The following is a 13,686-nucleotide window of genomic DNA, read 5'->3' as shown; positions in this document are numbered from 1 at the left end:
GTGCATAATAAGAAAGTATGGAGGGATGTATACAATAAAGACATTTTGAATTGGCAGTAAGATGTGGTGAGGGCGGCTCTACATATGTTTTTGTTAACAAGAGAGTTTTTAGAGGAGGAGAAAGCTGGTTGATAGGGAGGGGTGTAGGAGGGCGGAGAGTGTGGAGCATTTGTTCTGGAGGTGTGGTATGTCCAAGAAAGGGGTGTAGGAGGGTGGAGAGTTTGGAAAATGTGTTCTGGGGGAGGTACAGTTAGGGGAATAAAGTATTTAATCCCCTGCTCATTTTGTACGTTCGCCCCAAAGAAATCATGAGCCTATAATTTTAATGATCTGTTTATTTTATCAGTAAAAGACAGAATAACAACAAAAATATTTAGAAAAGCACATTTAAAAAAAGTTATAGATTTATTTGCATTTTAATGAGTGAAATAATATAATATTTGATCCTCTTCCCAAAACATGACTTATGCCGCGTACACACGATCGGAAATTCCGACCAGAAAACCAGGTTTTTTTTTCTGACGGAATGTCGGCTCAAACTTGTGTTGCATACACACGGTCACACAAATCTTGTCGGAAATTCCGACCGTCAAGAACGCGGTGACGTACAAGACGTACGAAGAGCCGAGATCAGTGAAGTTCAAAAGGCAGTTTGGCTCTTCTGCTTGATTCTGAGCATGGATGTTTTTTTGCGCGTCGGAATTGCATAGACAAACAGAATTTCCGAGAGGAACTTTTTTCATTGATAAAATAGAGAACCTGCTCTCAATCTTTTGTTGGCACAAATTACGACAGCAAAAGTCTGATGGAGCATACACACAGTCGGAATTTCCGACCAAAAGCTCACATCTGACTTTTTTTGTCAGAATTTCCAATCGTGCGTACGGGGCATTAGTACTTGGTGGCAAAACCCTTGTTGGCAATCACAGAGGTCAGACATTTCTTGTAGTTGGCCCCCAGCTTTGCACACATCTCAGGAGGGATTTTGTCCCACTCATCTTTGCAGATATTCTCGATTCTCAGTCATTAAGGTTTCATGGCTGAGGTTTGGTAACTCGAACCTTCAGCTCCCTCCACATATTTCTATGGGATTAAAGTCATTGTAAAGGCTCATTTTTTTTGATAAACAAATATAAAACATGTTATACTTACCTGCTCTGCTGCAGTGGATTTGCACAGATTAGCACAGATCGTCCTCTTCTTGGGTCCCTCTTCTGTGCTCCAGGCCCCTCCCTCCTGTTCAGTGCCCCCACAGCAAGCAGTTTTCTATGGGGGCACCCGGGCTGAGTCACAGCTCCCTGTGTTCATTCAGACACATAGCCCTGACTCAGTCCTCTCTCTCTCCCCTGATTGGCTAGCTGACTTTGATTGACAGCAGTGGGAGCCAATGGTGCCGCTGCTGTTTCCCTGCCAATCAGGCAGGAGAATCTCAGATGGCGAGACAATTGTGGACATCGTTGGACAGAGAGGGACCTCAGGTAAGTGTTAGCAGGGCTGCTGCACACAGAAGGCTTTTTATCTTAATGCATCGAATGTATTAAGATTAAAATCTTCTGCCTTTACAACCCCTTAAAGGTCTGGAGACTGGCTAGGCCACTCCAGGACCTTAATGTGCTTTTTCTTGAGCCATTCCTTTGTTGCTTTGTTCCCCCAAAAAATCCATACCAGACCCTTATCCGAGCACGCAACCTGGCAGACCGCAGGAAAAGAGGGGGATGAGAGAGCTCCCCCCCTCCTGAAACGTATCAGGTCACATGCCCTCAACATGGGGAGGATGTCCGCATGTTGATGGGACAAGGGTCTCATCCCCACTACTTTTTGGAATTTGTGTTACGTAAATTCAATTTTATATATATTTTAGGACATTTTAAATAAAATAATTACAACAACAACAAAAAATCAGCATAGAAATCCTGTATTATCACGTATTATTTTCCTGCTCTGTGGGTGACAAACTCTTAAAGCAATTCACATAATGAGTGGAAAACTTTCAATGTAAAGAAAACCTGAAGATGCTCTATATCTGGCTATGCTATACAACTCTGGTGGGTTTGCTCCAAGCAGGAGTTGCCTGGAAGTTGCAATTTCCCTCAATGATATGAACCCAATTCACATAAGTCATTTGACAAAGGTGTAGAAAAACATGTACTGTATATACATCTCTTTCAATACTAATACTTCTAAACCTGGCTAACAACACTTCATGGGATTTCGGTGCAGCACAGGCAGTGTTGTCAGTTCAAGAAGGAATTTAGGAGCTCACTGGATATCTGGCAGTGTCAGCGGGTATTTTTCCATATGAAGAAAATTCAAGAGCCCCACCCAGTGCACAGGAGGAGTAACTACTCATATATGTACAAGTTACATCCCCCATGTACCAGGCAGGGGTCTTGTTCATCCACTGGGGATAGTCCAGACTTGTCATCTAAAAAATGTAAAGAAATATTGTTACAACAAAAAAAAAAGAGAAATGATCCCTGAAATGAAAACAAAAAAAATAATTTATAGTAATAAACTGCATGTGGTCAGTTCTGAAGTCCTATTTTTCTGTATAATAGCCAAGTATCAATAAATGATATATTTATATATGAAATGGTAATAAATCATAAGGTCATCATATGGTGCCTTGGATGCTGTCCCTGCGCCCGGCTGAATTTTAATCGGCCCGGTTGGGAACAGTGACCAATCGCGTGCATTTACACAGCTAGACCGGGTGATATGCTTTGACTTTTTTTTTTAAACCACTGTTATTTTATGTAGTTGATTTGGTCACTGTGACTTATGCAAATGTGCCTGTAAGGAGGGTTCGATTTGGTGGGCCAAGGTTAGAGGAAGTTAAGAAGGAAGCAGAGGATGAAGCAATGTTAAATGTGCTAAGGAAGATCATGGGCAATAGAGTAGGGAGTAGGGAGTGAGGAGGTAGCAGAGCTCAGTTTGGTTTGGAAGGATAGGAGTGTGAGTGAGTGAGTGAGTGAGTGAGTGAGTGAGTGAGTCAAAAACTTATATAGCGCAACACATGCGAACTGAATCGCCTCGGGGTGCTTGGTATCCATTTCCTCCTGCACGTTGCCTTCAGAATAGGTGGGTTTTGAGTTTTCTTCTGAAGGCCTCATGATTCACTTCCGCTCGGATGCTGGTTGGTAAAGCGTTCCACAGTCTAGGTCCTTGGACTGCAAATCTTCGTTCTCCTTTGGACTTGTATATGATATGGCCTTGGGTATCTGGAATAGATTTTGGTTGGTAGAACGGAGGACGCAATTGGGGTTGTGACCTTTTAATTTGTCACATAAATATTGGGGCGCACTTCCTTGAACACACTTATGCGTCAGACAAAGTGCCTTAAATGTTATTCTGTCTTTTTCTGGCAGCCAATGAAGAGATCTAAGGGAGGGGAGATTGATTCCCAGGGTTTTTTTCATGTTACAAGTCATGCCACCGTATTCTGGACGACTTGTAGACGATCAATTTGGTACTTTGGGAGTCTGAGGTAAAGGGCGTTTGCATAGTCGAGTCTGGAGTTGATTATCGTTCCAACCACGACTGCTATGTCTTCTTTTGGGATGAAAGGAATGAGTCTACATAGCAGGAGCAGCAAATGGTGGGATCCGCTGACTACTGAGCCTATTCGTGCATCCATTGTCATTTCGGAGTCAAAAGTGACTCCGAGACTTTTGACTTTGGCGCTGGGGGTGATGGTTTGTCCCAAAATGGGCTGGGGTGTCCATGTTGTCACGGCAGGTCTCTTTCGGTTGGCGTGGAACAGAAGGAGCTCTGTTTTTGAGCCATTGAGTTTAAGGTAACTCTCTGTCATCCAATTCTATCAGAGCAAGGCATTTCTCTAGTCCGAGATAATGATCCTTTTTGTTGCTAATGCGAAAGTAGAGTTGGGTGTCATCCACGTAGGAATGGTAGAGTAAGTTCTGGTTACTGATGATTTCCAGGAGAGGGCGGAGATAGATATTAAATAGTACGGGCAACAAGGGAGACCCCTAGGGACTCCGCATGACTGAACAACACCACTGGCACATATTGTGGTACAAAAACAAATGACTTAGTGAAGAGCTAGTGTGACATGAGGCTAAAACATTGAATAGTGAATTGAGGAAGCCACGTACCTCAGAAAGTTGGATGTATGTGATGTACCTTTAGATGTTCCATCACTAACCAATTCATGCTCCTTCAATGTCAACCTCTGCACCAACATGTAAGGAAAATTCATCATCAAATATGATTACTGCCTCTTCCATGTTGTCCTTCTGTGGCTCTGGAGTCATCTCAGACTGAGATACACAAGAGTCTGTGGTCAAAAAGTAAGACAAGGATGTGATGGAAACACTACCCTGTGAGGTGTTCAAGCGGGAAGCCATGGATTCCTCAGATACTACAGAACTGCTTTCCATTGGATCCTCATATTCTTGTCCTGTGGCTACATCTGGGGTGTCTTCCTTCCAAATTTCACTCATATATTTCAGGATTTCTGTAGCTTTACTTCTCTTCATATAGTCAATGGCCAAAAGATTGATAAACATCCTTCGTATTCCAGTGGGAATCTTTCTCCATGCTTCAGGAGGATTGTATATATGAAAATTGTTTTGCCAGTCAACAAAATGTTTAAATGCTTCATCATCAAGGGTGGCTACGGTCCATGGAAACTCCCCTGTGAGTAGGCAGTAGATGATGAAACCAAACGACCACACATCCAGGCTTCCATCTACAACCAGTCCATCTGGGATGGTGATGTCACGCAATTCTGGGGCCATGTAGAATTTGCTGCCAGACCTGGAGGTTATCACTGTTCCTTTGACCTTGGCAAGGCCAAAGTCTGTGATCTTGATGGAGTGGCAGTCCTTGTCGAACACCAAAATGTTTTCTGGCTTCAAATCCATATGAACAAGTCCCTTTTCTGACATGAATTCGAGAGCATTGGAGATCTGTACAGCACACCTTTTAACAGCATCTTCTGAAATTCCCACCTAGGAAAAACAAGAAATCAAAATACAAAATAGATGTTAAATACTGTAGGGTAGAAGAGAAATTCACAATCAGTTAAAGTATATGTATGGCCGTATTTATTTTTTATTTTTTTAGTTTTAGACTAGGGTTGGATTCTATTTCTGTATGTGTTCCCTCAAAAGAGATTCTCTTTCGCTAAATGTCCCGGCGATGGTAAAGTGATGGGAAATTCAAACTATTTGTTATAACATTTCTTCATCAAAACTTAAACATATGGGTATACTGAAAACTTAATGTACTTACATGTGGTAAAATCATGGAGCACAGATCACCAACAGGGGCCAGTTCTTGGACAAAGACGAAGTAATCGATGGTGGTGAAGGCGATGCCATAACATCCGATGATGTTGGGATGAGAAGAAAGTAAGTATGAAACACTGAACTCCTGAAGGAAAGACCTCTGGCTGATTCTGTTTTTATCCATGATCTTCAATGCCATTTTTTGACCTGTAAAATAAATGAAAAAATAACTTAGATTACAAAATTAGAAATTTATAGCTGGTAATTTTTTATATCCACTTGAAAAATCTCAATCTTGGAGCAACCTTTTTGAGAATGTATTATGCTTCATTTAAAGCTATATTTCAGCCTTACAAGCCGTACTGAAATCTCTAATGCCTGCTCGGTAGCTTTTTCCCCCTACACACGGCTGGGTTTCCCAACAGGAAAACTGCCATGAGAGCTTTGGTCGGGAACCACGGCCGTGTGTACGCTCCACCGCAGGTTTTCCCCATAGGGAAACTGCCGGCTTAAAAAACGCCGTGAATCCCGATGGGAAAAAGGAGAACATGTGCTCTTTTTTCCTTCTGGGATTCCCGGAGGTTTTCCTGTTGGGAAAACTGCGATGGAGCATACACACGGCCAGGATTCCCAGCCAAAAGCTCACATGGCAGTTTTCCTGCTAGGAAAACCGGTCGTGTGTACGAGGCATTACTCTGATTTCACCGCACACTGCAAGTTTTTCTCAATGTGCATTAGAAGCTGCAACAAGTCAAACAGACCCCATCTTGTTTCCTGACTGATTGATGCCCATCTCTATTAGCATCATATCCTCCCCAGCCTGACTGTTCCTAGCCCACCCCTTTCAATCATTGGATGCCTTTTCTTTTGATCGTGGAGGATCAGCATCACATGTGACCATTATCTAGGGCAGTCTGCATGCAAATACAGTCTACTCCTCCAGACAGATATGTACCCATCAAAGTATTTTAATATTTACATAACTCTTCCCAAGACCCAGCCTATTGCTTAGTTATCTAAATAATTCAACCAACATTAAATAATGGTTTAAATGTTTTATATATATATATATTATATATATATATATATATATATATATATATATATATATATATATATATATATATATATATATATATATATATATATATATATATAAATAATTCTAGATGATATTGAATTGTTAGTTATATTAATTTACTGACCTGTTATCCTGTGGTTTGCCGATAATACTCTTCCATAGCCTCCTTCTCCAAGTTCCTTTACCTTGAGGAAGTACTCCTGTAAGTCTACCTCCTGTAGACCTTTTGAATAGGAGGAGACCATTCTGTCCAGAACACCTTCCACATTATGAACAACGGAGGCCATAGTGTCCTGGAGAGGAAAAATAAAAAGAAAACGTCTTACAAAAAGAAAACAAATCTTTTAAGAGTAACTTTAGAAATGTGTAAAATATGAATACTACAGGGTATTACTAGCATTTATATACCTATAAATATGAAATGCTCAATAAAGCTCCCCTTATTAATGAATGTGACTCAGGAATAAGTTAAGTGAGAGTTTGAACAGAACAACAGAAATGTATGGAGTACAGTTAAAAGGACCTGAATATAGAAATACAGCGATTCATATACAAGACAATTATCAAGCAAATTTATAACTTTATCAATTACAATAGCAAATAGAAAAGCCAAGACTTATAACAATAAATAGGTACCACAATCCAATAGTTATCAGTTCAGTCATGGGTGGGGGCCGTCTGGGTAACCGGGGGGTCAAAAGAGTAATTTTACCTCCAAGTGACATTTGGGAAGGAAATGTAATAAACTTTGGCCAGCAGGTGGAAAGGTGTATCTGCTACCAGAAGAATTTTGGTAAATCTTATATTTCTGGCAGACACTGCCATGAAAAGACCAAACATACCATAAGATGACCTGCAAGAGATTCTCTTCTTTTTTTTTTTTGTCGGACAGCTATCTCAACTTTCCAGTTTTCTTACATAAAGTCAGGAGGATGAACACAGAGCTCAGCCAAGTAAGAAGTGTAAATTGAATCAGAACTATGACTAAGGAAACTAGTTGCCTCGCCTTTTGTACCCAGTACAAGGCGTCAGAGGCCATGCTAAAGCCATCAGAAGATATTAGTGACTGTTCCCTAAATCATTCTCCCCAAACCGAAGTCCCAGAATGACCCACAATAACCATGAGTGATGTCATAACATCCAAACACTCAATTGTCTCTTTTCAGGCACCTTAAAAACATTTTTAACGCATTTTCCTGCTCAATGTCATCTTTATGGTCTCAATAAGACCTCATATCATCAGACTTCATGAAATTAATGAAGGGAATGCTCAGTGAGATCATTATGTAAAATGTTGTACTCTGGTTTTGGTGAGAGGGAATCTTTCGTAGCAAACTATTCAACACTTTTCAGTCATTTGTTTTGTACAGATTGGAATATATGCGTAATAGTAGATTTATGGCAACTATACATTACTTGGCTTCCCAAACATTTGTTTCATTTTGTATTACATCACACAAATTACTGCCCCAACTTTTATTGCATATAATGTATTACTAACAACTTTTTCATCAGGATGATCATGGCAAGCCTCCAATGTCCATCCTGTCTTCTGTATACATTGTATTACATATTATCCTGTCCTCAACCTCCACTTAATGTCCCTTTCATCAGTTTTTTATACTTAGGTTTTATATATTTAGTACATACACCTCATAAACCTCTGAAGAATTATTATCAGTATGCTCATTAAATAAGAAAGATCCATTGATTGGTTAGATGAAAGTAACCTTACCTTAATGTGGAGAGGATTCAGGGGTGATGAAGTTGGATTTGTTTCTCAAAGTATTAAGTTCCTCTGCAGATCAACACCAGACAACGTCACCAAATCTCCAGCTAGGCTGTAATAGATGAGTGTTCAGGGATCTCTGAAAGTAGAGCTACTGATCAGAGGAGGGAGAGGTCCCCTTTATAAAAGGAAGAGGGGCAGGGAAGGCAGAGAATGAGGCTTTCCATTGGCTGACTTCTCATGTAAATGATGTGTAAGTAACCTGCATTGTTCTGGCTGATTTGCATATAAACAGGTTTTCTAGAGAATAGGTGATTGGGTTTCAGCATATTTAATCCTAATACTTTAAAAACTTTACTGAGTTTTGAAATTAAACTTTCCACCATATAAACTATGAAATTGAAAATTATTTGTTTTCTAATATTTATGTTTTACTGCATTGTATAATGAATAACTAATACAAGAGGGAGAACTAAGATTAATAAAACCAAAGGGACCACAAAAAAAATAGTTTAGAGACTTAGGGGGTAATCCACAAAGATCCGGCGTAACTTAATTTTTTTCATTTAAGTTACACTGCCTTGAAATGTATACCAAAGTGCCCGATCCACAAAGCACTTACCTAGAAATTTTTGGCTGTGTAACTTAAATTCCGCCGGCGCAAGGCGTTCCTATTTTCATGGGGGCGATTCCCATTTAAATTAGGCGCGCTCCCGTGCCGGCTGTACTGCGCATGCTCGTGACGTCATTTTCCCGACGTGCATAGCACGAAATTACGTTACGCCAAGCTTTGTGGATTGCGACGAGTCAATAAAGTTGCGTCGGGAAACAAAAAGATACGGCAAAAAAAAAAAAAATTCAAAACAAAAAAAATATTGCGTCGCTGGACAGAAGGGTCTGTTTTTACAAGGTGTAAACAGTTTACACTTTGTAAAAGCAGCCCTAATTTTGTGTTTGCAAACTTACGGAGGAAAAACGAAGCGTAAAAGCTTTGTGGATCTCCGTAAGTGCTAATTTGCATACCCGAGGCGGATGCGGTACTGCATACTAAGATCTGGCAGTGTAAGTCCCTTACACATGCCGGATCTTCTGCCTAACTATGGAAAACTGATTCTGTGGATCAGTTCCATAGTTAAGAACAGGGATACGACGGCGTAACAGCAGTTACGCCGGCGTATCCCTTTTGAGGATCTGGCCCTCAAATACCAATAAGACAGACCACTGCCATTCTAGCTTTGATAGAACATTAAATAAAATACTGTTATGAGAAGCACTGGTCTGTTTCTCTGGTGTCCCATCTCCACCTCCTTCATGTTCTCCTCTCCTTAATATATAATTCCAGAATATTCACCTCCCACCAAATCTTAATTTGTTTTTCCATGAGATGTTTCAACTGTTTAAAATAGTTTTCTAACTCTATCCCAGGTGTTCCTTGGTGGAAACTGGAAACTTCCTCTAAATCTACCACCCTTTTCTCCATATTCCTAAATACTTCCATGGCAGCTAGTTATCATAACTCAAAAAGGATATCAAAATGTTAAGATTAATAAAAATAACAGCGCCACAGAAAAAATTGTTTAGGGACTGAAATACAAAAAACAGACCTCTGCCACCCTAGCTTTGATAGAACATCAAATAAAAAACACTGTTTAAAAAATAAGCAGCGCTGCTCATTTTTTAAACAAAACGGAAAACTAACCAGATAATTTATTGAAAAAAAAATAAAAAATATAACATTGGCTGTAGGTTCTTGTGGGTTTTTGCCTTTTTCCTATGTTTTATGCTTTCTAGTAACATTGTATACAATGGCTTTAGATTAATAAGGACTTATTGAAGATAAAAAAATTGAGTATAAAAATATCATCAGCATTAAAATAGTTTGCAGGGAGATTAAAGCACCTGTCAGGATAGGAAAATTGGAGCTGCCATGTCTGGGCTTATTTTAGAGATTCATCTCCAAACATCCTGATAATTTCTTCACTACTTGGTGAGTCTCTGACCTAGAACAATCCATGTGTATATCATATAATGGAAAATAGCTTTCTGACATGATGTTCTGGGAAAACGACAAACCAAGAATGGAGACAAGGATGCCAAATCTTAGTATTCTAAATGGAAAACCAGGTTGTCCCCCATTGGCCAAAACTAGTCATTCGTTAACTGCTGAACACTTAATTCCAATAAGAAGAGAATTGATCTAGATGAAGATGAACTTATCTCAACCAGGGTTCCATTATTGCTAAGGGTTGCTTGACCAAGAAGAAAATTCTGTCTCATTGATAAGTTGAAACTGACACCAAGGATCTTTTTAGATTAAAAAAAAAATGAAAAAGGGATGTTTAGGCAGTCCTCCAGGCCATATATATATATATATATAATCCGTTTAGAGTTGAATTAAACATAAGTGTCGACAGTGCTCTTGCCATAATATACAAGTACACACCTCATTTTTGCATGTTATAGCATACTTACCTCACATAATGTCTTTGTTTCCTCTAGTTGCCCAATTGCTACCTTCTCCCGGTCTTCTGAATTCGGTTTCCTCAGCTTTATTTATTGTCCGGCCAGGTTTTACAGTATATAAATTTGATTAGTTATGATTTAAGTAAAACAAAAAGCTTATGTGTAAAATAAGGGAGTCACAATTGCTCATTCTACATGGAGAATCTGGTTCCATCTTTTTTATTTTTTATTTTACTTCACCTCATCTCATTATAGTTCCACCCATCTGAACAGATTGTATAAAACCAATACACTTTCTATGTTACTTCCCTTTATGTCACCTGTTATTCATCAGGGGTGCCTACTACATGGGGTTGGCCATTTGAAAAGAAGCACCTGAATATCTGAAATGTGGCAAAAAGTATAAAATAGCAACTATTTAACAATTTAGGAAAATTTAATAATACGACTGAGATTGTGTTATTTATTAAAAGTACACTTTGGTTTTCTATCTGTAGAAAATCTGTAGAAAATAGAGAGAATAGAGAGAATGTTCACACCCAGGACATAACTTATCATCTCATTAGGGATGGGCTTGTGAATTGATATGCTAAAGAGGATGTAGAATGCCTTGCTGAGGTGTGCCTGCTGATACTGTTTCCATCACAATGACCATGTTTATGGAAGCCAACCTCCATTGTTGGGAAGAGTGGTGTCCTATTGTGGCTCTCAGGGAATACCAAATTTGCATGATTGTCTCAATATTGGAACACACATAGGTGGTAACATTAGTAACCTGTACAAGAGTTGCCATAAAACAATTAAAAAACAATAACACAAAACTAGATTTTGTTATGGTATAAAGAAAGCCTTAACCTTAGTATTATAGGAAATCTCCCCAGGCACCTACCTTAGATTATTGGAAGTCTATTGTTAACAAAATGGTCCCATTGTATACATTTAGTTACGAATCTAGGGGTTGCCCACAAAAGTTCTCAGAGGTGTGGGATATTTGGACAAAGTCCAGGGAAACTGTTGGGTCATCAGCAACGCCTCCAAAATACACACTGTTTTACTTCTGAATATCTCTCTTCCGAGTTCTGTGCAATGAGGAAAGTCCTCAGATGTCTACTTCACACTCTCCAGCTACCACAACATAAGTCATCTAATTTATTTTGTTTATTTTTCTGGTGTATTTTACCTTGTTTACAATTCCAAGCCTGGGTGTGTCCAATAGGCTTTGTTGATGTAATGTTTACCTTAACAGCTTAAAAAAAAAAAGCATAGTATTATAAATGGTGTGGTGGAGATTTTGAAATTCATATTTATATCATTGAGCTTCAAGGGAACCATTGCAAGGACTCTAATTAAATTACCATGCCCCATTGTGCACGTGTATGTATGTATATGTTTTTACAGGACTTTATATATTTTGTGATATGATGAAATAGGGGCCCAGCTTGTATTTTAAAAGGACTTTTGTTTTTACTCGTGGGAACTATTGAATGTCTCCAGGCATAGGGCGTCTGCTCATAGGGTTAAGGGGGGGCGAGTTACCCCCCTGGAATCAGCAAGGGTCTGCCATGCTCGCATCTGTAGCTGTGCTGACTCTCTCTGTGTTTGTGCAGTCGGCTCCACAGCTGTTGCAAGATCAGTGTCACAGAGCTTACAGAGCTCTTTACTGCCACCTCTGGCCGCTTATTGTAAGTGTGCCCTTGTGTTTGCTTTGCTGCCTGTAATGTATTTTCAAAGGGACATGTGGAAACAGGACTTGGGAGAAGAAAGACCACCATGACCTTACAAGTGGGGGCTGTGAGTACAAGTGAAGGGAGGAGGCTGTTTGTGTACAGGGGGGGCTGACATATATACAGATGAGGGGGGCAGCTGAGTGCATACAGGTATGATCAGCGAAGGGGGGGTGCCAGATATAGGAAAGATCATATCATCTGTCCTGTCCTGTGTACAAATATATACACCCATCTTCCTTTCTGTATTCCTCCATCATCACTGACTGCAGATATACATCATCTGTCCTGTATACAGAGCTGTATATACCCACCTTCCTTCCTCTATATACCAATACCATCCACCCCTTCTATATAAACATACTGTACACCCTCTGTATTGTACATTTGATCAGTACAGTGAGGCTGCATATCATGGGCACATGCCTGCGCTTTATGGGAGAATGACTAAGCCCCTCCCCTCACCTTCATGAAATTGTGACCGCAAAATTATGCCCCCCCCCCTGGAAAAAGTTCTGCGGACGCCCATGTCTCCAGGTGATAATTTAATTATCCTTTTGTTTGGTAAAGCACCTTAAGAGATGGAGAGGCTCCATCTCACCAGGAGGCCGTTAACATGCTAATGTGGGAACTGGTTGGGCTGGAGATCAAAGGAGTTGTTTATTACATCATAGACATGTAGTAGACGGATAGGAAGTTTAAGACCTGATCGTGAACATTTAGGAGGCTTCAGGGGCAGCCAATCAGAATTTGAGCAGCTCTGGACCAATGACAAGGTCCCTGGGGGGTATAAAGCAGTACATAAAGCAACCCCCGATCTCTCTAAGCCCAATGATCTGATCTAAGGAGCATGGTGACGTAAGGTTTCTGTCTGTAAATGTATCTCCTTCTTGTCTTTATCTTTTCTGTAACTCTTCCTTTCCTACAACTTGTCCTGATATACTAATGTGTCCATTATAGAAATATTCCTATTTGTATTACTTTGTATCATTGGTAACATCTTTGTTTTAAGGTTGTATAATTTATGTTATAGTTGCTAATATCGGATTAATACAAGTTTATTTTCTGTATAAATAAATGTAATCGTTTTCTCTTTAATCACCGTTATCGTTTGTTTTTAATTCTTATTTAGACGGAAGGTTTAAATCACTTATTAAAAATAAAAAAGGGGTAACTAATGCGCAAAACCACTCCAACCAAGGGCACTGAAACTAGATAAAATAATATAAAAGCAAGTGAAATTACAATTAAAAGAGCAGCAGCCACTACTAAAGGTGCTCACACACCGAAGATCATATGTAAAAGAGGGGGTGCAATGGCGCTTGCTAATATGGAAATAATAAATAGTCAAAAAATATAAATGTATAAGCACATAAATGTAAATGCCTAACCAATGTATCCAAGTAAATGTGTTCCACTCCTAATTCCGTATGTCCC

General features: G+C 39.6%; 1 protein-coding gene across 1 annotated transcript; it reads right to left on the bottom strand.

Moving 5' to 3' along the window:
* Window positions 1-4,169: 4,169 nt before the first annotated feature.
* LOC120945696 (serine/threonine-protein kinase SBK1-like) lies at window positions 4,170-9,542 on the bottom strand. The gene is made up of 4 exons (XM_040360053.1): window positions 9,414-9,542; window positions 6,458-6,626; window positions 5,257-5,459; window positions 4,170-4,973 (listed from the first exon to the last, which is right to left on the bottom strand). The coding sequence occupies exons 1-4, from the start codon at window positions 9,540-9,542 to the stop codon at window positions 4,170-4,172; spliced, it is 1,305 nt and encodes a 434-aa protein (XP_040215987.1).
* Between the last annotated feature and the right edge of the window lie 4,144 nt (window positions 9,543-13,686).

This window comes from Rana temporaria, chromosome 1, assembly GCF_905171775.1.
Source record: "Rana temporaria chromosome 1, aRanTem1.1, whole genome shotgun sequence".
Classification (NCBI taxonomy): Eukaryota; Metazoa; Chordata; class Amphibia; order Anura; family Ranidae; genus Rana; species Rana temporaria.
This window is presented reverse-complemented; position numbering and strand designations above follow the sequence as displayed.

Bases quoted from the DNA above. Each gene is read 5' to 3' on its own strand.
- LOC120945696 (XM_040360053.1), bottom strand. From the start codon at position 9,542: ATGGAGAAAAGGGTGGTAGATTTAGAGGAAGTTTCCAGTTTCCACCAA. The intron at 5,460-6,457 runs GTCAGTAAATTA...TTTATTTTACAG, and splicing joins GGCAAACCACAGGATAACAG to GTCAAAAAATGGCATTGAAG. The intron at 4,974-5,256 runs GTAAGTACATTA...TGTTTTTCCTAG, and splicing joins GCTCCATGATTTTACCACAT to GTGGGAATTTCAGAAGATGC.